This window comes from Microcebus murinus, chromosome 17 (genome assembly GCF_040939455.1).
Source record: "Microcebus murinus isolate Inina chromosome 17, M.murinus_Inina_mat1.0, whole genome shotgun sequence".
Classification (NCBI taxonomy): Eukaryota; Metazoa; Chordata; class Mammalia; order Primates; family Cheirogaleidae; genus Microcebus; species Microcebus murinus.
The window spans coordinates 54,951,884-54,977,521 of NC_134120.1; the positions used below are offsets into that span (position 1 = coordinate 54,951,884).

A 25,638-nucleotide genomic window follows, 5' to 3' on the forward strand; every position below is an offset into this window, starting at 1 on the left:
AGAGTGTAAAGGGATCCCGAGACCAAAAAGTTTCAGAACCTCTAATCTATGATATCATTTTCTAATGGCTGAATCAGTCGATTGATACAGAGTTTTCTAATTCCTTTAACCAGTAAGTAACATGCAGAATAAGATCCTTAAAGTTAAATTTGCGTACATCCTTAATTATTTCTTTAGGATAATTTCCAAGGATGATTTTTAAAGCCTATACTTATTACTCATTGTACAAAAATGGACTAACATCAATAATGTGACCCACCCCTCGGCCAATCAGCTATTCCATTCTTTGTTTCCTTCCAATCAACAAATGGCACTGGAAGGCATTTAGGTCTTTAGGCATTTAGTGTCAGACCTAGGTCTGACACTAGGTCGTCATGTCCAAAGGTAAAGCGCCCTGTGGACCATCCTCCAGTGGGCTCCACCTTAATTACCCTGGAATCTTGTTTCAAAAGCAAATAACCGCGAACAGTTAGCATGTAGGTAAAGAAAACTGAGTATTGCGCTCGGTTCTTTCTTTACCTACACGCTAACTAATGGCAGGATGAACCCCATTTTTCCAAAATATGGACTAAAATGAATGCCGGGGCGGGGCATGCTACCACAGGCTACAGGCCTCGCCCATAGCCACTGATCCCACCGTCCATCTCCCCAGGCCACGACGCTCCCAGGCTCCACGCGCCCTCCTCCCCTTTCCAGCACTAAGCACCGGGCCAGGCACTCACTCAGGGCGCAGCACATTCTAAGGGCCCGCTCAACAAGTGTGGAAGGCTCTACCCTCGCAGATCCTCACTCAGCAGGTCTGGGGCTGATCCCAGACGCTGCATTTTTAATAAATCCTGCCTCTGAAGAGGGTCAAGGGCCAGCTCCCCTCGGTAACGGCTAGGCCGCCCGGCCGTCCTGCACGCCTCAGTCTTGCATCCCTCGGACCGGCCAGTATCAGCTCCCGCACCGGGCAGGGCAGCTGCGAGCACCCGTGAGGCGACTTTACTACACCGCACGTCCTCGGCTCAGTGACGGGCACGGGGCCAGCCTCTGACCCTGCGTAACTGGTCTTAGCACTGCAACGGAGGGACCCAGAGCACGCTTCTGACCCAACAGTCCGCTGGAGCCTCAGGCCCGCTGCCCGCCGGGTCGCGGCTGCGGGAGCGGAAGAGCGCGCAAGCTCATCGCCCCGGGGAGCCCGAGCGGGCGGGCGCGTGCGCCTGCTACTGGCGCGGAGTTGCGCGTGGGCGTGGCCTGCGGGCGGGCACCGGGTCGTGGTGGGCGTGGCGGCGCGCGTGGGCGTGGCCTGCGGGCGTGGCCTAGCGGGGCGTGCGCGCTGACAGCAGCGCCGAAGAGTAGGAGACGCCTCCCCGCGGGAGCTGGCGGCGGCGGGGCCGGAGCGAGGGTGGAGGGAAGGGGGGGTACCCAGGAGCCGGGAGCTGGGAGCCAGGAGGGTGTCGGAGGGACCTGTCTCTTTAAGTTGCCGGAGGCTCGCTGGCACTGCGCGGAGGGAACGGCGGGAGGCGCGGCCTGGTCTGGCTCGCACAGCCGCCGCGCGCGCCCCGGGCTCGGCCGACCCGCCGGGGGACGAGGGCCAGCGGCCTGGCGGCACCGCGGCGCACGGTGAGCGGGAGCGGCCGGGGGAAGGGTGCAGCCTCCGTGGCCCGAGAGGGGCCGGGAGAAGCCTGGGTCGGGCTACGCGGGGGACAGAGCGGCGGTGCCGGGGGTCTGCCCCAGGCACGGGCGCGCAGGCCGGTCCCCGCGAGCCGGCAGCACGTCTGCGGCCCCCTGGTTCCGGACCGCCGCCGCTGCCGGCCCTCGGGCCAGCCTCACTCTCCGCGGCCCAGGCCCGCCGAGCGGGGTGATGGGTGCCCGGCCCCGCTCCGCTGCAGCTGTGCGGAGCCTGCCTTGCTGCTCCGCCCCGGGCGCTGTCAGTGCTGTCTGCCTGAGGGACCAGAGTCGCCAGTCTGGTCAGGATGTGTGAAAAGCAATTTTGATGCGTTATTGTGTCTAATTCCTTAGGGAAAAACAAGCAACCCTGATTTGCCCATGGCCTTAGTTACTCGAATACTTTTTCCAGTAAGATTTTAGGAGTAAGATGAATTTGTTAAACACTTCAGAAGACCATAAAAGACGAGGGAGGGCGGGGAATCCCAGTTTTGGTGGTTGTAGGATGAAAACTAGTTCACGAAAAATTAGTTTTCAAATGCCTTCTTTGGCCTCCACAAATACGCACTGATGGCTCCAGAAGTCATCCGTCTTGGTATGTGGTGTTAAATAAATTAGAAAACTGGGTTACTAACGGCCTTTAGGGAGTGCTTTGTGGGCCTCAGTAACCATGTCAGGGCTTTCTCTTTCAAAATTGAGTCACACTGGGTACAAAGCCCTTTATTCTTTTCACCTTCTCGTTGCTTTTCTTTTGTTGTATTTTGTAATACTTTGAATAAAAGTTTAGAGTGATCATAAAGGCCCCATAAACCCACTGTTTGTCCCACTTACATAATTAGTCATTTATTTTAATTGATTATATTTGGGCGGGGAGTGTTTTAACACCGTAAAATTGTTTCTTCTCTTTTTTAAAGCGTATGACCGTGTTGGCTGTTTATCCCGTCAGAGTTTGTGCTGGCTTTTGTTTGTCTTCTTGAACTGTAATAGCTTCATAATAACTTCGAAGAATATGTGTTACTAATATAATTAAAAGACTATATTCACATTTTAGTAGATTACCTAGAGTTTTTAATGCAATTAATAATTTACTGTCTCCTTTTTTATTTGCTCAATTATTTGAAGAGTGACTCTGTGGACTCTACTTTCTTTGAGCTGTTTTATTCTGGCTAAATTATAACTAGAACAATTTCCATTTAAAATTTTCTTTTGATTCTAAAAATTAAAATATTAAATATTTTAAAATTATAATATAATATTAACAGTTTTTATATGGGCTTAAAGTTGAATAATGGACCTAAAGCTAAAGTTGAATAGTAGCAGTACAGTATTGAAACTAATTATTTCCTTGATATACTGTCAGGTTTCTGAGAGTTTAGATCTATTCATTTTAACTTTCACAGTCATCGTTTCTGGGTAGTCTGAGAAATTTCAGTATTTAGGTCCTTGAAGACATTACTGGCTTCAGTACTAATGCTATAAAGACATTATTTTATAAAATTATTTTTTGAATGCTTAATCTTTCATTGATACTGATCTTTGAATGATTGCTCAAAAGTCTTTTGACACAAGTCTTGGGTTTTATTTTGTTTTTTGTTGTTGTATTTGTTGTTACACTTGCCTTTGAATTAAGGTTGTGTTTTCTTTTTGTTTAGCTTCCTGGCAGTTACTGATCATCTCTGAAGAAACATGAAGTCATACTATATTGTTATGGTTACGCTAGTCATCCTGATGTTCCTGACCTGGCTCCCTGTGTCGCTCAGCTGTAACAAAGCACTCTGTGCTAGTGATGTGAGCAAATGCCTCATTCAGGTAAGAGTAAGAGTACTTTTATTTATTATATTAAGATATAGAGCCCATACATAGTGTGTGTATATATATATATACACGCACACACAGAGATAGGGTGTGTATATGATACAGTGTAAGACCTGAGTATTAGGTCTGGACGTGAGGTATTGAATGGTGACACATGGGTCTGGATTTTTACCCTCACAGTTCTCTTGCATACAAGCAAGGTCAGATTCAAGTTCAATACCCAGTATAATATCCTGCTTTATAAACATACCATTACAAGGTGATGAGCCCTCTATTAAGATGAATTAAAGAGTCCCCTTATATAATCTACTTAACATAGCAAGATGCTCAAGGACTGTATTTAGAAAAAAAATTAGCTGATCAAATAATAGACAAATTGTACCCTAAGTGTAATGTATTAGTTACCTATTGCTGTGTAACAAATTACCCCAAAATGTAGTGACTTAATGCAATAGACATGTATTATCTTAGGCAATTTCTGAGGGTCTGGAATCTGGGAGCAGTTTAGCTGGGTGGTTCTGGCTCAGGGTGTCTCACAAGGTTACAGGCAGGTTGTTGGCTGGGATTAAAGAATCTGCTTCCAACATACTTGAAAATTATCTCTCTTCCAATCATCAAGGCAAGCCTCTTAATGCAGCTACCACTCTTATTTTTCTGAGGAGAAAAATGAAGTTAAGTAACTTGGCTAAATTTGTTTAGTTAGTAACTGATGGTGGAACTTGGTTTCTCTCTTCAAAGCCTGTGGCCTTTCCACTAAACATTCTGGATATTACTCTTTAAAAAGTTATGATGGTTACTGGTAAACTTCATGTCTTCCATAGCTCTTCTCTCTTTCCCCATCCTGTTAGACCCTCAGCAACCTTTTGCCTTTTGTGTGTCTGTCTTTATTAGTAGTTATTGGCTGTGGGCTAAGAAGTTAGCATTCTGTGTAAAGTATGAGTCAGCTAACTCAACTGTAACCCTCATTGAGAGCACTTGTGTATATGTACTAGAGTGATAATTATTTTTATAGATGAGAGGCATTTTGTGCTTATTTCTGACATTTTGGTTTTCATTGATAGGTGAAATTCTAGTTGCCCCCATTTCATACTCTGATAACCCTTACTTTGCCTTTCAAACAAAAACATTTAACTAGAGAAATTTGTTAGTTGTTGTTTTGGGCTCAAGCAATCTTACTGCCTCAGCCTCCCGAGTAGCTGGGACTACAGGGGTGTGCCACTGTGCCCGGCTAATTTTTTCTATTTTTAGTTTTTTGGCTAATTTCTTTCTATTTATACTAGAGACAGGGTCTCGCTCTTGATCAGGCTGTGTTAGTTGTTGTTTTAAAACTTTTTTTGCTGTGGACATTTTTAAGTATAACTAGAGGAGAGTATAATGAACTACCCATTACCAGTTATAGCAGTCACTGGCTACCCAGTTTTATCTGTATTTTCCTACACCATCACCACAGCTTGGTTTTAATTTCAAGCAAATCCCCGATACTATTTTATCTATAATTCTGGTATGTATCTCTAAAATATAAGAGCTCTTTAAAACACTGCTATTAGACCAGTATCACGGTTTTAAAAATTAACAGTAATTCTTTAACCATCTAATTTATAGATGGAAATTTTATTTATTTATTTTAAAAATTTTTTTACTTTATTTATTTATTTTTTTGAGACAGAGTCTCACTCTGTTGCACAGGCTAGAGTGCTGTGGTGTCAGCCTAGCTCACAGCAACCTCAATCTCCTGGGCTCAAGGGATCCTCCTGCCTCAGCTTGTGGAATAGCTGGGACTACAGGCGTGTGCCACCATGCCCGGCTGATTTTTTCTATTTTCAGTAGAGATGGGAACTCTCTCTTGCTCAGGCTGGTCTCGAACTCCTGACCTCAAGCAATCCTCCCACCTTAGTCTCCCAGAGTGCTAGGAATACAGGCGTGAGCCACTGCACCAGGCCCACATGGAAATTTTGATATGGCATGTCTGCTTAGGCTTAGGCTGTCTGGAAATTTTATCATCTACACATGAAGTGCAGCTTCGTGCTGTGGTCAGATGGAGAATCTATGCTACCTCCTAGGTTGTTTCAGTGTAGCTTCATTTTTTTTTTTTTGAGACAGAGTCTCACTTTGTTGCCCAGGCTAGAGTGAGTGCCGTGGCATCAGCCTAGCTCACAGCAACCTCAAACTCCTGGGCTCAAGCAATCCTACTGCCTCAGCCTCCCGAGTAGCTGGGACTACAGGCATGTGCCACCATGCCCAGCTAATTTTTTACATATATAAATCAGTTGGCCAATTAATTTCTTTCTATTTTATAGTAGAGACGGGGTCTTGCTCAGGCTGGTTTTGAACTCCTGACCTTGAGCAATCCGCCCGCCTCAGCCTCCCAGAGAGCTAGGATTACAGGCGTGAGCCACCGCGCCTGGCGATTATTAAAAATAAAGTCTCATAACATTTGCTATATTCGTGTTTAGGTGGAAATTCTTTTAAATACCAAAATACTATTACTTTCATTAGTCTAAATTATTAAAAATTTTACTTTATTTAAAGTACCTTGCTTTGTAAGGAGGTATTTAAAAGAGAAAGCAGCCTTTAATTAATATTGCTAAACACTCCCACAGGGTTTTTTTGTGTTTGACTTTCTAATTTAAAAAATTTTAAGACTTACAAACTACTTCAAAAGCGAAGAGTACTGTGTTTAGCGTAAAAACTGGAAAAGCAAATGGAGCTTCACCTAACTAGGACGGCGGTTCTAGTAAATGAAAAGGCTAGGACTTGTATTTTTGGTCACTAATTCACAGGAGCTGACATTCTGAGATTCCTGTTGTTCCTTCAGAGCCAGGAAACATTAAACTTTTTTCTGGAATAGTAGATACAGCTCTTCTGGTGCATAGTGGCAGAATACTTTGGGTTAAAAATACTGAGAGTTCAAATATTGAGGATTTTCTTGTTGATTTGTTCACGAACACTTATTTGACATTGAAGTGAAATGTGATTAGTTCTCCCATTTACCTGGTTTTGTAGACTCCAGAGCTCTAGCAGGTTACTTCACATTCTGAGCTTTGGCTTCTGTGTATGCCTCTTAATTATGGCTGTAACAAACCACCTCAAAAATCAGTGGTTGAAAACAACCTTTATTTTGTTCATGAATTTGAATTCTGAGCAGGGCTCAGTGGAATAGCTCATCTCTGTTTCACAAGGCATTAACAGGGGCAGCTAGAAGGCTGAGGACTGGAATTACTGAAACAGCCCTACAGATAGAACCTTCTGTGATAATGGAAAAAATCTCCATGTGCCCTGTCCAATACAGTATTAATAGAAACCAAACATGGCTATTGAGCACTTGAAGTGTGACTAGTGTGATTGAAAATATGATTTTAAAATTTTATTGAATTTTAAGTTTACATATCTACATATGACTAGTGGCTACTGTATTGGCCACTAATACAGTAATATAACATCAAAATACAACATCAAAAATCTGAAGGCTCCCTGATAAGGCTAACACCTGGGCTAGGAATATTCTTTGGATATACCTCACCTGCACTTCTCTTCCCCTTCCCGCCACTCTGTCCCTGTCTCCTGCCTCTCTTTCACTGTGTGTCTGTCTGTATCTGTCTGTCTTTCTTTCTCTGTAATCTCTTTATATGATCTCTCCAGTAGGACCACCTGGATTTAAGTGGTGGGAACATAGGCCCCACCTCTACACGGAGGAATGACAATGTCATGTTGTAAGGAGAGCATGTGGATGGGGGATAGTGGTGCAGCCATCTATGGAAAACACAGTCTCTCACATCTTAACTGTGAAATGAATTGGCTGGCCAGGTGAACTCAAAGTTTCCTTGTAGTTACATGTAGTTTTTTGTTTTTTGTTTTCATAGAGATGAAATCTTGCTGTTGTCCAGTGTTAAATTCCTGGCCTTAAGTGATCCTCCCGCCTCAGCCTCCCAAAGTGCTATGATTATAGGTGTGAGCCACCAAGACTGCCTGTTATATGTAGTTTTAAAGAAAGAAGCTAACTATTATATGTCAGATATTCTATTTTTTTTTTGAGATATTCTATTTTTAATCAGAGTACTAAATTGTTAAATTCTTAGAAGGACACATAGTGAAAAAATAAATCCCTTGACTTAATTCTCCCTATTCCTCTTTCTGTTACCCTGGGAGAACCACTTTTAATCCATTAACTACTTCTATTTTTACTTCTATTAGTAATTTTAGCCACGTGACTAATAATATGCTTATACTACTGTTTCTTGATTAATCAAGTTTTGAGATTATATATCTGAAATTGCCTTTCTGCTCTAATAGATATAATAGCTCACTCACCATCCTTTCCTCCCCCACCCCTGCCCTGCCACAGTTGTATTACTATTGGTTATCTCTTCAATTTCTTCAATATATTTAAGTTTTTCTGTTCCATGCTATTAATTAGAGACCCTATCTATCCCTTGATTCCTGCTGTAAAAGGAGAATATTAATAGCCCCACTCCTTCCTTTTTAAATTTTATTTATTTTCTTTTTTTAGGAACAAGACAAAGTGTAATTAAGTTCGAAGAAGAACAGTACATTTCTTTAGGGAACCTAAAAAAGGGAGGGTTTATTGGGATTCTAAACAGCCTTGGAAGATCATGTGAATCCACCATTGATTGCCAGGCCACACTTAATAGAAAGGAAAGAAATCAGTTTTCCTTGCTTTTGTGAATACTGCCCTCAGAATTTTCTACTTTTGGCATGACTTCTGCTGGGTCGCATCAAAATCTGGGGAATAGGGTGTTACTTGTACTTTTATATCATCAAGGTTGATAATATCTATATTCTGAGTGACGACATAGTGTTCATGGTTGAGAGCATGAACTCTGGAACCAGACTATATGAATTTGAATCCAGTTCTGCCACTACTGGCTGTATGACTTGGACCAGTTAGTTAATCTCTCAATGCCTCAGTTTCCCCATCTATAGATAGGGATGATAACCATATCTACCATGTGTAGTTACTGTGAGGATTAGGTGTAAAATACTTAGAGCAATGTCTGGCACATAAATGCTGTATTGGTAATTACTAACCTTTATTTCTCTGTTTGGTAACTGTTTGAATCTTCCATGCTTTATTTTTTTATTTATGTATTTTTTATTTATTTTTTGAGACAAAGTCTCACTCCTCTTGCCTGGGCTAGAGTGCCGTGCCGTCAGCCTAGCTCACAGCAGCCTCAAACTCCTGGGCTCAAGTGATCCTCCTGCCTCAGCCTCCCAGGTAGCTGGGACTACCTACAGACACACACCGCTGTGCCTGGCTAATTTTTTCTATTTTTAGTTGTTTGGCTAATGTCTTTCTATTTATAGTAGAGATGGGGTCTTGCTCTTGCTCAGGCTAGTCTTGAACTCCTGAGCTCAAGCAATTCTCCCACCTCGGCCTCCCAGAGTACCAGGCGTGAGCCACCATTCCCGGCCTTCCATGCTTTATTTACAGGTATATTCTAAAGTTGACAATCAATAAACCATGTATATATTATAATTTTATTGTTAACTATATAGTCACTTAGGGTAATATGATTACATTTTCTTTCTTGAATGATTTTCTTTTTAGTTTCTAGTCATGTTTCTTTATCTTACATCATCAGTCATTAACACCTTGTATTAAGTTCTTAATCTATTTTTTCCTCCCAAATGACCTTCCATCATGTTTCCAGACTTAACTGATTGCAGTCTAGGTCTGATGCAAGCTGTCATATTGTGACTTGCCTTTATTACATTCCTGAGTGGGTTTCACTGTTTGTGGGATTACCTATCTTGTTCTTTTTAAAATTTATTCCTTTATTTTGTTGTAATGTGCCCTCAAGTAACTTCCTGAGAAAGGCTTTGTGGGAAGTAAACTTTCCAGGTCCTGCATGTCTTGAAAATTTTTCTTTTCTCATCTTCCTCACTGACTGATAGTTTGCTTGAATGTAGAATTCTAGTAAATTCTTTTCCCTCAGAACTTTGAAGACATTTCTCTATTATATACTAGCATTCTACATTGCTGGTAAGAAGTCTGATGCCAGTCTGATGCTTATTCTCTGTAAATGATCTTGTTATCTATTTCTTCTCTCTGGAGACTTATTATCATCTCATCCTTGGTATTGTGAAATTTAAAACTGTTGAGTTAGGTCTGAGTCTTTTCATTCATTGTGTTTGGTACTTTGTAAGTCCTTTGAGGGGTCAATTTTGAGTTGAAGACTAGAAAATTCCCTATTTTTTTTTTGTCTTAAATACCTTGATATACTCTATATATATATCTATATGTATATATCCCTTGACCTAATATATATATGATTACATCAGATGTATATCATATATATAAAATGTCTTCCTACCTTTCTTTCTGAAACTCTGATTAGTATAAGTCTAAGATAGATCCTCTATGTGTTATATCTTTTTAAAAAAAGTTTTGTTGAGATATAATTCACATACTATAAAATTCACCCATTTAAATGTACAGTTCAGTGGTTTGGGTATATTCTGTAGTCCCCAACCCTGGGGCCACAGAGTTCCGGCCCCTACTCCCCACCCCCAGTTCGTGGAAAAATTTTATTCCATGAAACTGGTCCCTAGTGCCAAAAAGGTTGGAAACTGCTAGGTATATTGACAGACTGTGCAACCATCGCCACAGTCTAATTGTAGAGTGTTTTCATTACCTCAGATAGAATCTCCTGTCCTGTAGTCCAGGCATCCTCAAACTGTGACCCGTGGGCCACATGCAGGTGTTTTTGCCCATTTGTTTTTTTACTTCAAAATAAGATATGTGCCGTGTACATAGGAATTTGTTCATAGTTTTTTTGAAACTATAGTCTGGACCTCCAATGGTCTGAGGGACAGTGAACTGGCCCCCCTGTTTAAAAAGTTTGAGGACCCCTGCTTTAGTCCCTCCCCTAACCCTTAGGCAACCACTAATATACTTTCCGTCTGTCTATATGCCTGTTTGGACTTTCAATATGAATGGAATCATACAATGTGTTGCTTTTTGTGTCTGGCTTCTTTCATTGAGCATAATCTTTTCATAGTTCACTTGTGTTGTAGCATGTATCAGTACTTCCTTCTTTTTATTTATCTTTATTTTTACTTAGAGATGGGGTTTTGCTCTGTTGCCCAGGCTGGAGTGCAGTGGCACAAGCATAGCTCACTGCATCCTTGAACTCCTGGGCTTAAGCCATCTTTCCGCCTCAGCCTCCTAATAGCTAAGACTATAGGCGTATGCCCCCACGCCTGGGTAATTTTTAAGATTTCTTATAGAGACAGAGTCTCACTATGTTACCCAGGCTGGTCTCAAACTCCTGGTTTCAAGTAATCCTCCCACTGTGGCCTTTCAAAGTACTAGAATTACAGGCATGAGCCACTGCCCCCAACTCTTATTGGAAGTTTTATTGCTAGTGAAAGAGATATGTACCCCCCAACACACACACACACTTTGTTATCTGGATCATCTCTTTCTTTCAAGATCTTTTTTCTTTTAGTTTATATCTCTTTTATGTCATAGGCTTTCATCAAATGTGTAGTATTCCCAGGTGTTCAGAATGAGGCAGTAAAAACTTGGTTGGGAGATCCGTGTATTTGGACAGGACTTACAGACTATACTCAGAGCAGAAAACACAGTCCAGTATCAAGGGCTTCACTTGGGGCATAGGGATGTGAATAATAAGCTAATCATTTTCCTGAAGAGAATTTTTGGTTTATTTGTTTGTTTTGATTGGCTAGTTTTCTTGTTGTGATTGGAGGTTAGTAGATGGTTAGTAGATGTCTGGTTCTTATCTTTTTGCTGTAGTGTGTGAGTAGCCTCACTGATCTGATAGAAACTTGAACTTCAGCTCCCTCTTTTTTGCCCTGTTCTGTTCAGTTGAAGAATGGATTGGCTATTGGTTTTTCCTGTGCCAATAATTGTTAACTGGGGTCCTTGTACATCTTAAGGGCTTCAGGAGATCTCCAGGGTTATATTCAAAATTGTGTAGGTACAGTTTTCTGGGAAAAGGTCCATAGCTTTCAAGAGGTTCTCAATCTCAGAGCAATTGATGGCCCTGAAAAGGTTAAAAATTGCTGTGGCTTTGCTTTCCATTACAACCTACTGAGTTATTGAAATTCCACTTTCATATTCAACAAAATATCAGGCACATTGACATTTTAGATAAAAATGATAGCTTTTCTCCTTAAACTTGCAGAAGAACACATACAGTAATGAATGTAAGGTAGGAGGGCAGTACTTTAAGAAAGACAAGATGCAATGCCACAGAAGTTTTCAAAAAGATATTACTTCCTTCTTAGAGGAAATTTAGATATTTTTGTTGTTAATTTGGTTTAGTTTGAACAATATCTGTAGTTGAAATGATGTACTGTGAGGATAACATTAGAACATTTGTTTATGTGGAGCCCTCTGCCCTTTTGAAATAACTAAGTATAAAAAATTTTCCCTGGAAGCTCATGGTTATGTAAATATTTTTTACCAGCGTGGTTGCAAGGCAGTGCAGTCATTCCTGCCACTCCTGCAAGTTGCTGCGCGTAAGGGTGATCCCTATATAAATATTTATTTTGTGTTTTTAACAGGAAAGAAATCTAATTTTAAACATCAAGAAAGTAAAATTCTCATCTTGGTATAATTCCTTGCTTCATATAATGAGTGGTTTCACTGTCCCCTTTCAGGGAAAAAAATTGGGTAATAGAGGATTTTGCTTTTTTTTTTTTTTTTTTTTTTTTGAGACAGAGTCTCGCTTTGTTGCCCAGGCTAGAGTGAGTGCCGTGGCGTCAGCCTAGCTCACAGCAACCTCAAACTCCTGGGCAGGAGTGATCCTCCTGCCTCAGCCTCCCGAGTAGCTGGGACTACAGGCATGTGCCACCATGTCCAGCTAATTTTTTATATATATATCAGTTGGCCAATTAATTTCTTTCTATTTATAGTAGAGACGGGGTCTCGCTCTTGCTCAGGCTGGTTTTGAACTCCTGACCTTGAGCAATCCGCCCACCTCGGCCTCCCAAGAGCTAGGATTACAGGCGTGAGCCACAGCGCCCGGCCGAGGATTTTGCTTTTAACAGGATCTTTACTATTTAAAATTTGGATCAATATTATGCTCTATTCCAGAATTCTCAATGCCTATTTTGTATTAAGACTGGTAAAACCCTGTATTGACTTGTGAGTACTTTGGCTAGTATTTATGATCATTTTTAGGATGATATAAATATTATATTTCATGAAAATATTCAAACTTAGGTTCAGAGATAATTTTATGGCTAATTTTAACACTTGTTATCTGAAAATTTATTTAGTACTTTTATTGCTGAATTGATAGTCTTTGTTTATTCTACAAGTCAATTTAGTTATTAAATCTTAAATTTTCTGAAATAAGTTGAAATTTCAAAATAATTTATTTGTTATTAATAATTCTAGATTTTTAAACTGTGTTTTGTCTTAAGAATATAAATCGTTCAGGTAACTTCAAGGCTTCCTTTTCTTTGGGGACAGGGTCTCACTCTGTCACCCAGGCTAGAGTGCAGTGGCATCATCATAGCTTACTGCAGCCTCAAACTCCAGGGCTGGGCTGAAGTGATCCTTCTGCCTCAGCCTCCCAAGTAGCTGGGACTAGAGGTACACACCACCATGCCCAGCTGATATTTCTATTTTTTTTGTGGAGATGGGCCTCAATATGTTGCTCAGGTTGGTCTGAAACTCCTGGCCTCAAGCCATCCTCCCGCCTTGGCCTCCCAAAGTGCTGGGATTACTTACAGGTTTGAGCCACCGTGCCCAGCCAAAACTTTCTTAATTTCAGTAAACTAAAAAATTAACTTTCCCTTCCTTTTTCTGTAATGAATGCAAACCAGATTCCACTTTAGGTTCTTGCTAGAGTAATCTTGATTTGTTAGTATACCTATAATATTTTGGCTTACAATATAAAATGTTTTTTCTCTTCTGAACATTACTTTATTTTCCTATGTTGTTGTTTTTTTCCTCTTCATCTTACTTCCCTGCTCTTAAAAATTGTGGCTCTAACCCATTTTTGTCTTGTTTTGGTACATTTGACACCTCATGAAATTCTTTGAGATTAATGTCCAAATTTGTAATGAGTTAGGCCTGATGTAATTTAAAGGCAGAATAGGTCGTTGTTTCCCTCCAAATGTTTAATGCAGTTATAATAATAGCTGCTAAAATGTGTAAGTGGACAGTAAAGATTATTTTCACTGGTTGTTTCACCTATTGAATTATTATATTAAAACAAAGATGAAGAGGCCAGGCACAGTGGCCCACGCCTGTAATCCTAGCACTCTAGAGGCTGAGGTGGGAAGATTGCTTGACCCCAGGAGTTTGAGGTTGCAGTGAGCTATGATAATGCCATTGCCCTCTAGCCAGGGTGCAGAATGAGACCCTGTCTCAAAAAAAAAAACAAACGAAGATTTTATTGGGACATTGGAAATTTTCAAATACATATAAAATAGGGAGGATAGTAAAATAACTCTCCATTTGCCCATTACTCAGTTTCAACAGTGATCAACATATGTGGCCAGTCTCATCTGTAACTACCCTCAACTCACCCAGCTGGATTATTTTAAAGAAATTCATTGGGGCACTTTTAGAGTAAGCTGGATTAACATCAGTAAGTTTTTGTTACCAGTTTTATATAAGAAATGGGTGCCATTTGATATAGTTTGGTAATTCATGTATATATAGGAATTTATATGCTGATTTATTTAGCCAAAAGGATAAATTCTGTTTTTAGTATTGATTCACTTAAGTTTGTGTAATTTTCAGGGCAAAAGTTTACCAGTAAGTTAGAATTTATAAAGAACATCATCTCATGATAATGAGGTTGGGTTGATATTTCTTTTTTAGGTTTGAGGATTTGTGTGATGTTCTCCTTAAAGAGTATTAATATGTCAAAACAGATTTGTTATAATCTAAATTATAATTGTATCTATTCTTTTTAATAAGTTCTAATTGAGGATTTTTTGTTTTTAAATACCCATTTGACCTAAGTAAAGGTTGTAGAGGTGGTGTCAGCATAGGTATAATCTAATGCTTTGCTTATTACTGATACTTACATAATATGCATTTGCTTAATTAGATTTGTTCTTACATGCCTTTAAGATATTATAAATATCAAGATATTATAAATACTAGATCAAGATATTACAAATACTTAGAGTTGGCATAATATTTAAGAACCTCAGTTTGTGTTTTGAGTATCTTTTTTTAATCGTTCAAACATTATTTATACTGGATCTTAAGAAGTCACAGTGTCCAAGCAAATTAAATGTTTATTAGTCATTAGAAAAATACTTACTACTAAAAAATTTAGACAATACATAGAAGTAGAAAGAGGAAAGTAAACCATTTATTGTTCTATTATAGAAACACAGACTACTCTTACTATGTTGATATAGTCCCTTCTAGGATTTTATTCTATGTTTAGGTGATTTTTAACAATTATATGGTATATAGAACTTTTGTGCTCTACATTTTTCACTAGCATTGTTTTATGTTTCTTTGTTTAAAAAAAAGTATTAGCATTAGTTTGAAAAGTTTAGCGTTAGCTTAAGAGTAAAATAGAGAAATATATTTTCAGAGTTAGAACTGTCTTCTGATTAATACCAAATTGAATTTAGATAATGCTTTATATTTTTCAATTCCGGTTTATTTTTAAAAATTATGGAAAAACCACAGTGGTCTCTGAGGATGAAATAAGGTCTTTCCTGATCTCCCAAAGCATTTTTCAGTCAGGTTTATTGAGGTATAATTCCCATATAATGCAGTTCACTCTTTTTAGGTGTATGGATTTGTAATTTTTGACAAAATATATACTCATGTAACCACTACAACAGTCAAATAGAGAATATTGTCATCGCTGTAAAAAGTTCTCTTGTGTCCCTTTGTGGTTAGTTGGACTTAGCCCTCTCTTCAGCTTCAGCCCCTGGCAAGCACTGATTTGATTTTTGCCCCTATAGTTTTGTGTTTTCTAGAATGTCATTTAGAAGGAGTCATATAGTATGCAGCCTTTTGTTCCTGTCTGACTTCTTTCATTTGATATAGTGCTTCGAGATTCATCCATATTATTGAGTGTGTCAGTCTTTCCTTTTCATGGATGAGTGGTATCCCACTGTGTGGATGTACCACAATTTGTTTATCCATTTACTAATTGATGGATCTTGGGTTGTTTCCAATTTTTGTGCTTATGAATAAAGTTGATTCTCTCCTGTACAGGTCTTTGCACAGACTGATATTTTCATTCCTTTTGAGTGAATACCCAGGAGTGGGATTACTGCGTCAACAAAACATTTTGGTATTCATTATCTCATTTAGGTGCCAAAGCTTACAAGGGAAAATTCATTACCCTCTCTTTTTTATGACTGAGAAACTGAGATGTAGTGTTATATATTGCAATTTGTGGGCTAGGACTTAAAACCAGATCCTATAAGTCTAAGTCATTTGCTATCTTTACTAAACTATAATGTTTTCAGTGTATTTCCTTGTTTTAACAACAGGGCTAACAGATCTCTCAGATCTTGACAAAGGTTAGAAAATGGAAACATTTATCAATAACTGAGCACCAGAACATAAATAAGATTCTCAAGTTAGTTTCCATGTCTTGCCTGGAAATGTGGAAGTTCATACAATAAATTTTAACTCTGAAAGTCTAGTCTTTGTCTTAGATAAATACCCCTCCTCCCATTTATTTTGCATAGAGGATTAAGATCTCACCAGAACATTAATTGTACAATGGTGTGCTGCATAATGACATTTCAGTCAATGATGGGCTGCATGTGCAATGGAGTCCCATAAGATTATAATACCATATTTTTACTGTATCTTCTTTATGTTTAGATATGTTCAGATGCACACTTACCATTGTGTTATGGTTATAGTATTCAGTGCAATAACATGTTTAGATGCACACTTACCATTGTGTTATGTGTTACAGTATTCAGTGCAATAACATGCTGTACAGGTTTATAGTCTAAGAGCAATAGGCCACACCATAATAGTGTAGCTGTGTAGCAGGCTATACCATCTAGGTCTGTGTTAGTATACTCCATGATATTTGCACAGCCACAAAAATGCTTTACAGTGCTCTCAGAACATATCCCCATAGTTAAGCAATACATGACTGTATACAGAACAAGATTTGCCATTAAAATTGATTGAATAGTTGTACTATTCATAATAGTTGTACTGTTATGCAGCTGTTATGTTGACAGATTTTTACAATAGGTAAATGCTTATTTTTTTAGATCATTATACTATATAATCATTATTTTGTTAGAAATGCATAAGAATTTACCAAAGTGAGAGGAACTTGGGGTTTTTTTCTTCTAATGCCTTTGTCTTCTGGCATTCAAAATTTTGAAATTCTCTGCTGTATTCAGGTTTTTCCTAATATACATGTAGTAAAATACATTTAAGTAATTAGACTCCTCCTTCAGGCTTTTCATCCTGCCAGATTTTCATTTCATATAAGCTTTTTAGACAGCTTGCCAAATTCTCTCTAAATACTCATACTGGTCAATAGGGGATAGTCCAAATGTATAAATTTCAATTTTCCATTTAGTATAAAACTTTGATTTTTTCCACCATAAAATTATTGAACAATGTGCTTATTAGCAGATTTTAAGAACAGCTAGCATAGTGTTTCACACATAGAATATGTATCTTATTCCATATTACCCTGACTCTGACATGCAAGAGCAGTGGTGGTAGAAAAAGCCTGAGTCAGAAAACCTGGTATCAAAGCTGTGTTGTGTGAATCAAGAGGAATTACTAAACCATTCATTCTCAACCTCTCTTCTGTATAATAAGGAACAACCACACTTTCTCTGCAACTTGCAGACTAGGGAAGCAGATGATACAGGCCTTAAGTGGCTGAAGCAACGAAAGAATTAAGTATTGCATTCCAAGTTATTGGTTTTACAACTCTTAATCAATCATACCTGTTTTACCTTTACAAACAATGATTAAGCTTGGGCAGTAGCATTTCTAATTGTATTCAGGTACTGAGACTGAAAGATATAATAATGCCTTTGATTAACAACCTAAAGGATTATCTAAGTTTAATTATGGGCGTATTCTCTCTAAGAAAGAATAATAATTATATATATAATAAATATATAATTATTGAAATGTTAAATTAATGAGAAATATTTAAAAAACAATATCTAACCAACACAGTGGTCACAGACCAGCCACTTACTAATTGAATGATGTATAAATCTCATAATTTCATTTGAAAAGTGAGGATAATAACTACCTTGATGGGGGCTTTATGAGATTCAAGATAATGCATATAAAACACTTAGCACAGTGCCTATTAGTGTTAAGTAGAACCTACTTAAGTATTTTGGGGTAATAAATAATTGGAAGCATTGAGTTAGTCTTCATTTTGGATTGCTGTGAACTTGGTGTTTGGTTTTGATCACATGTTCCATTTAACTGAGCAGTACCCAAGTTTAGTCATAGTGAGGTTAGTAAAATATATAAATAATTCAGTCCAAAGAGAAAAGTCTAAAGTTCATCTCTACATATTTTCTATTTAAGAAGTAGAAACTCTGAAACAGTAGTAAAATAGAAGCCAGCAAAGTTTTTGAAGATGATAATAAAGAATGAGAAAGTGGACAAGGTATGGAAGGAATTAAGAATTTAAGGACTATTTCTGAATTTTGGCACATTGGATGTACTATTATGCAGCTATTATGTTGACGGATTTTTACAATAGGTAAATGCTTATTTTTTTTAGATCAGTATACTATATAATCATTATTTTGTTAGAAATGCATAAGAATTTACCAAAGTGAGAGGACCTTGGGGATTTTTTCTTCTACTCTAGTAGGTTATTTTCCGAAATATTTTATAATTTAAAAAACAGTTTAAAATTTTTTAAAGCCTTTTTAAAATCTTGACTCTAGCCTTTCTGGGTATAGAAGATTGATTTATGTCCTTATAACTAAAATAGCTAAGGGTAAATTTTTGTTTTTAAGTGTCCTGAAGAAAAGATTCTGCTTGATTTAAATGGAGTAATTTTTTGTTTTGTTTTGTTTTTTTTAATCCTTGATTCATTGCAGAGAGTTACATTTTGAGTTGTTTTTTTCTTTTAGATTTCCAGTACTTCAGTTCAAAGCACTTTACAAATGTTTATTGTACTTAGAAACATTCATCCTAACCACAATTTGCTTGTTGTCAAAAAAATTATACATTTCCAAGTATGTTTATGACCAAACATTATTCAATAATGTGATTTTTAAAGACATGTAGAGTGAATAGAAAAGAATGAATTACTTAATGAGCTACATATGGTTGCTATTCATAATTATTTACACATGGAAATTCATTGTTTCAATTTGTTTCTTGACTTAAAAACAATAGTTATGAAACAGATGATTTCTGTATATTTTTGCTCTGTTGATTTGCAGTGAGATTTCTGAGATCCTAAATGCCAACTATTAAATTTTCCTATATGGTATTTTTTCTTCATCTTCTAACTATATAGTATTTTTCTCCTAGAAAGTGAGAATTGTGTTTTTGAAAATTGAAAAGGCGTGAGTGCTGACCAAAAAGTTGGTTTGAGGATCTCATTTTTCTTATTTCCTGAAATCCTAAAAAGAATGCTTAGATTACACTTGAGTGTTGTTAAAAAAAGAAAAAAAAAAAAGAATGCTGATATGAGTTATGAAGAATGGCGAGTGTTTTATATATTTGAAGACTTATTTACTCAAATTACTAAAATTTCTTAATTTATGTAAGTAAATTTGTTTTAAGACAAAGGTTTTTAGTCATTTCTGTAGTAAGATGGAAAGAAAAAAATATATTAGCTAAGATATTGTTGCTTGGCATCCAACCAGTTTAGCAGTAATTTTTTACCAGCAAAGTCTTGACCTGGATTTTTGTCTTTTTTATAGTACTGTATTAAAAGTTTATCTTGTTTTTGGAGACAGTCTCACTTTGTTGCCCAGGCTAGAGTGCCATGGCATCAACCTAGCTCACAGCAACCTCAAACTCCTGGGCTCAAGTGATCCTTCTGCCTCAGCCTACCGGGTAGGTGGGACTACAGGCATGTGCCACCATGCATGGCTAGTTTTTTTTCTATATATTTTTAGTTGGCCAATTAATTTCTTTCTATTTTTAGTAGAGACGGGCTCTCACTCTTGCCCAGGCTGGTCTTGAACTCCTGAGCTCAAACCATCCGCCCGCCTTGGCCTCCCAGGGTGCTAGGATTACAGGCGTGAGCCACCGCGCCCGGCTGTGTTTCTCCTTCCTATAGCTTTTCATTTTTTATACTATCACTAAATTATAAATCAGTAAGCATATTACTGCAGTACCTTATCATAATAACAGGTAAAAGTGCAACACAGGCATCTATTAAGAGGGTGTGAAGAACATTTAATCTTCAGAGTTAGATAACCCAGACAGGTTCAAGCAACTTTTAATTAAGCTGTTAGTTTTAACTTTCCATTCATTAGTTAGCATAATCTTACAGTGTTACCCACTCTTTCATTCCAGTTTAAAACACCTCACAAATACCTAACAGGGTAAGGCATAATGAATTGCTTCAGAGACTCCGATTTCTCTAATGGAAGCTAATAAATTACATTCATTTGTTAATTATTTAGTATAATATACAGTAATTAGTTTACCAAGTTATCATTTAGAAGCTGCATAAAAAGAGGCACTATATTCTTCGAATAAATTTGTTACTTTTCTAATTTGTTTCTCCTGAGTTAGCTTAAATAACCCAAATCCTCCAAAATCTGAAACTTTTTGAGCACTGACATTACGCTCTAAGGAAATGTTCATTGGAACATTTTAGATTTCAGATTTTCAGATTTGGGATGCTCAACTGGTATAATGTAAATATTACAAAATCTGAAAAAATCTAAAATCCTAAACACTTCTTATTCCCAAGCATTTCAAATAAGGAAGACTCAACTTGTATAAGCAAATAAGTAGTAAAGAGATATTTTCTACATATAATTAAAATTTTAAAGTTTTATTTCTTATAACTAAGTGGGCAACCTTTTTTATTTTATTTATTTTATTTTTCTTTTTCTTTTGTCTTCATCATGCCACTAAGGAGTGGCAACCTTTATAAAACTACAAAATAAAAATTATCAGTATCCTTAACTTTAATGCTGTTTCTAAAAACTGTGAGCACAGAAAATGTTCTCTTACTCCAAAGACAGGACAGACAGGTTTTTATGGAGAAATAAGTCACAGGTATAGCTTTTGCAGCTCTGCTTTTCTAAATGTCCAAACAAGTTTGAGCTTGTTTGAGTCAGGCATGACCAGTTTGTGATTAAGCATCTATACTTTTTGGTAAGTTCCTGCCCTTTTAGTCACTTTCTTTATAAGAGGCACAGGAAAGTTACCTTTAAAATTTATAAAAAAATAAAGATGGTGTCAAGAATAAATTACTATAAATGCAAATATTGTGGGAGGATTTGCTTAGAAAGTAACAATCTTAGACATAGTTATTTGGAATTTGAGGTTTAAATGTCTGTCACATTTCTAGGAGCTCTGCCAGTGCCGGCCCGGCGAGGGCAATTGTTCCTGTTGTAAGGAGTGCATGCTGTGTCTGGGGGCCCTTTGGGACGAGTGCTGTGACTGTGTTGGTAAGTTGACATGCAGTGGCATTTTGTAGCATTTCTTATCATGGAATCCTTGACTTTAAGAGACTTTAAATAATACTCATGTATTAATATGTAAACAAGTACATGTATAAAATATAGTAAGCATATAGAATATTATATTTTCACATTTGCTTGTATTGAATAGTATTTCTATGTATTTTCATTTGTATAGAAAAAGATCTAGGAGGAAATTTAATGTGCGTATCCTGGGAAGTAGGAATTGGGGGTCAAGCGAAAATTTTTAATCCTGTTGAATTTTTTATAAGAAGCATTTTTTAAAAAAAGGCATGTCTCATAAGCATCTGAAAAAGTCTCTAAGATGTATTAAGTTTAAAAAAAAGTGAGACGCAAAAGTGTGTTTATAAAATGCTATCATTTGTTGTTAGAAAGAAAACTTACATGCATAATAAGAAACACCCATCATCCCTTCTCTGACCAGTTAATTTTCTGTTAAACTGTTTAAAACCCCAGTTCAAGTGTCCCCTTTTCTCGGAAACCTTACTCATTTGAGTGAGATATGATGGTTTATGCTTCTGTGGGATCATTTATTCTGTGTTCCTGTAATTGTTGTTCTGTAGTGTCTTTCAGCAATGTATAAACTCCTTAAGAACAGGGACATTGTCATATTGACTTTTTTACATTAATTTCTGTTTTTTTTCCACAGTGAGCTATATGCACATACTTTAGAAATCACATAGTGCTAAAACAATCGTATCTCACTTCTTTCCAGTGCTTTGATCCTATGCCTAGAGATCATCACTTTCAACTTTTCAGTGTTGGATTGCTTTCATGATTCTAAACAATATCCTTATACTAACCTCTTGATTCTTTGATTTTAGAAGCTCTCAACTGGCTTCCTTTTGTGGTAGATGAAGTTTAGTTCTCTTGTCTTCCTAATATGGTTTTATCACTTTCTCTGATTGTGTTTACTTTAATAATCAGTTTAGTAAATTACTGTTATATACTAGTTTGCATAATAATGTTAAGCACTAATTTGTTAAATGAATTATCCTGTTATCTTTTTGTATTTTGGGTGTATTTCCTGATAGATTTCCTAATGTTTTAGCCTTCGTATTAATTTTTAAAATTTTTATTTCCTTTTTTAATTTCCAAGAGCCTTCGCTGTCCTTTTGGGGGGAACATACTGTTCTTGTTTTATAAACAAGGTATTTTTGTGACTTTCTGGGATTATCAATTAGAGAATTTTGTTGTTGCTGTTCAAGTTTTCATTCGTACTCTTTGCACTGTTTCTGTTTTCTCAAATGTCTGGTGATCCTTGGCCATCTGTTCCTATGTACAATTTAGGTACTCTAGAGCTTATTGGGAGTCCTGTGCTTGCGGAAAGGGCACGGAATCAGTTTGCCTCACTAAAAGATGGTTGGAGAATGAGCTCAAGGAGCCCTCTGTTTCATGTTTATAGATCTTTCCCTTTGGGGTTGTGCAGCTTTTTCTAAGAAAGATCTCCCAGTTTCGTTCTGGGGGTGGAGTGGGGTGAGGGTAGTATGCCTGGCTGCAAATGTTCTGGGAACCCAATGTTCCCAGGGCTGATGTCACAATATTCAGTAAGCATACTTTCATTTACTTTCCTTGGATTTTTTTCCCATTCTTATCTCTACACTCTGCAGTTTTTGGTGTTCCAAGCCCAAGGCCTCTTTGGTTTAATTTCTGAATAACTCTCTCATCTCCTACAGATGTGGAAGAAGAGAGACAAGGACCTGAAGGTGTAACTACCTGCACAGTAGGCTTGCTGTGCCACACCTGACGCCCCCACTCATGTGTGTCTCCAAGGTTGGCCTGTGAGGAGACTCTGCTTAGTTACCTTCGGCTCTTGGGTTCTTCAAAGATTGAATTAGTGTTTCAGTTTCCTGCTTTTTCTTACCATTCCACTGCGAATTCTGGAGAGAATGGGGGCAGAGTGTCTTTTCCTCTGTCCTCTTATATTCATCTTGTTAGAACAACCAGCATGTCTGGCACAAAACAAGGGGCAGATGTTTTATGACTATCAATTAAATGAGTTCGTATTTGAATTATTCTCCCAAGATGGCCAGTTTATTTTATGTCCCTGTTGGCTAAAAACTTTTTTATGATGTCAGCTGAAAAAAACAGAAGCTTTGAATTATTTTAGAGCATTAACTGTAAATTAACTTAATATGCACAGTGAAAGTAAAGAATAGCCATATCAATCCCTGATAGACATAAAAACATTTAAACATGGATGCCAAAATACACAAACACATTTTTAGCATTGCCTAAAGTAATCTGTGTCATGTGTGAGTGTTTGTATGACAGGGTTTGTGTGTTTTGTGAGTGTATATGTGTTATGTTTATGTGCATGTATGCCTTTTAACTATCACAGTATAATAGTGCTGTTCAGCTTCTTTCAAGAAAAGAGTTCTGTATTTTTTCCACCAAGAAAGAATAATTATACCTGTTTATATCTCTATAATTTTAGAAGAAAGTATGCTTCTGAACTAGTTCCCACTTTTTTTTTTTTTTTTTTTGAGACAGTCTCGCTTTGCTGCCCAGGCTAGAGTGAGTGCCCTGGCATCAGCCTAGCTCACAGCAACCTCAAACTCCTGGGCTCAAGCAATCCTGCTGCCTCAGCCTCCCGAGTAGCTGGGACTACAGGCATGTGCCACCATGCCCGGCTAATTTTTTCTATATATGTGTTAGTTGGCCAATTAATTTCTTTCTATTTATAGTAGAGAGGGGGTCTCGCTCTTGCTCAGGCTGGTTTCAAACTCCTGACCTCGAGCAATCCACCCCCCTCGGCCTCCCAGAGTGCTAGGAATATAGGCATGAGCCACTGCGCCCAGCATCACTCTTTTAAAATAATGTTTACTTTTAAGGGTTAATGGCCAGTTTTAAACTTTGAGTAAGTTTGTAATAACCTTATCTTTAGTTTAAACTCAATCTTTCTGCTTTCTAGGATAAAATTTAGATATACTAGTTCTGTTTATAAAGCAGTCTTCCTTCTTGTAAGCAGCTGTCTTCCAAATTAGGCTCTTTTTGCAAACCTGCGGCTTCTCCTCCTTCCTAAGTGGAAACACTCCCCATAGTTTTCTTAGGTGGGGCACAGATGTCTGAGAAGACCCAAATTAGAATGCAGCCTTCCTTTCCTCTCATTCTGTGCACGTTAGCATATACTTTACCTAGCAAGCTTTCTCCTTTGGCTCCCTCGTATAAGAGACTTAGTTTCTCTTTTCTGGTTTTCTCTTAAGGTAAGAGTAACTACCATATATTCCTCAAATCTTGTGGGTTTTGGATCTTAGATCTCCATCCATGGGCTCTTTTGTTGTTGTTGTTGTTGTTAATGTTTTTACTTTTCCAAATGTACACAAAAATAGAATAACGAACTGCTATGTACCTACTGCCTGCTTCAGCAAGCATTAATATATTTCCGTACTTGTTTCATTCATCTGTCTGTATGTCTATTTCCCCCCCTTTTAGTTTTTTGTGGGTATTATAAAAGAAATCATTTCACTACACCCTCAAAGTACTTTAGGTATACATCTCAAAAAAAGATTAATTTCTCTTACATAACACCATGTTATTACCATACCTAGTGTAATTAATAGTACTTCTTTAATATCCTTTAATACCTACTCAGTCTATACTCAGATTTTACCAATTCACTAAATGTTTCTTATAGTTGTTTTACTCAAAAATCAATAAACTCTACTTACTGTATTTGGCTCTTAGATTTCTCAAGTTGTTTTTACTCTAAAACAGTTTCTCCTCCCCTTCTCCCCCATCTTTTAATATTTCAGTGACTTTTTGAAGAAACCAGTCAGTTATGATGGAAAATAAACCACATCCTGGATTTGGCTGATTGCTTCCTATACTTATTTAACTTGTTACTCTGTCCTATTTCCCGTAGGCTGGAACTTACATCTAAAGGCTTGATTAGATTCAGGCTCAACTTTGGGGAGTAGACAGTGGTACAGTGTCGCAGTAGAAAGGCAACTACTGTCTAGATGTCTTGCTTTTAGTAATGCTGAGATTGATCTGTGGTTCAGGTAGCGAAAGTCCAACCCCTTCGTGATAAAGGTCCCTATCAGCCTTTCACCTGGTGGTTTCACCCTTCCTTGATAACCATGGCCTGAATCAGTTATTTCATTATAAAATAAAAAATGATGATTTTTTTTCTATTTTCATCATTATTTCTGCAATTATTAGCTGGGATTATTCTGTATGAACGTTCCCTCATCCTTTAGGGCCCTTTGTTTACCAGAAGTAAAAGATAAGTAAACAAAATATTTATGCAAGATAAATATTTAATTCTTTCTCTTTATCCATTTTTAGAGTACTGACTTTATACTCTAGCAAATTTAATTAGGTTCAATACATATTGACTTGCTTTTTGGTAGATTTAATTCTTTCCTTTTTTTAAAGTATCATGAAATCATGACTGTTAAAAATACTTAGTATTTTAATTGTTTGCTATCATTTTTCTTTTTGCTCAAATTTGCCCATCTTTGGTTAGAAGGAACCTTTTCAAACCTTCAAAAAGGCTCCTGAGTCCTTTTGATATGATTTTTGTCATCTTTGTTAGCTGTCCCAGGC

At 37.6% G+C, this 25,638-nt stretch overlaps 1 protein-coding gene across 1 annotated transcript in view; it reads left to right on the plus strand.

Annotated features, from left to right (window-relative positions):
• Positions 1-1,354: 1,354 nt before the first annotated feature.
• Positions 1,355-25,638, plus strand: part of TWSG1 (twisted gastrulation BMP signaling modulator 1) — a 38,623-nt gene continuing 14,339 nt past the window's right edge. Inside the window, exons 1-3 of the mRNA XM_012746264.3 lie at positions 1,355-1,605; positions 3,303-3,459; positions 20,955-21,054. Coding sequence (XP_012601718.1) covers positions 3,337-3,459; positions 20,955-21,054 — 223 coding nt within the window. The 5' untranslated portion in view covers positions 1,355-1,605; positions 3,303-3,336. The remainder of the gene's footprint in view (positions 1,606-3,302; positions 3,460-20,954; positions 21,055-25,638) is intronic.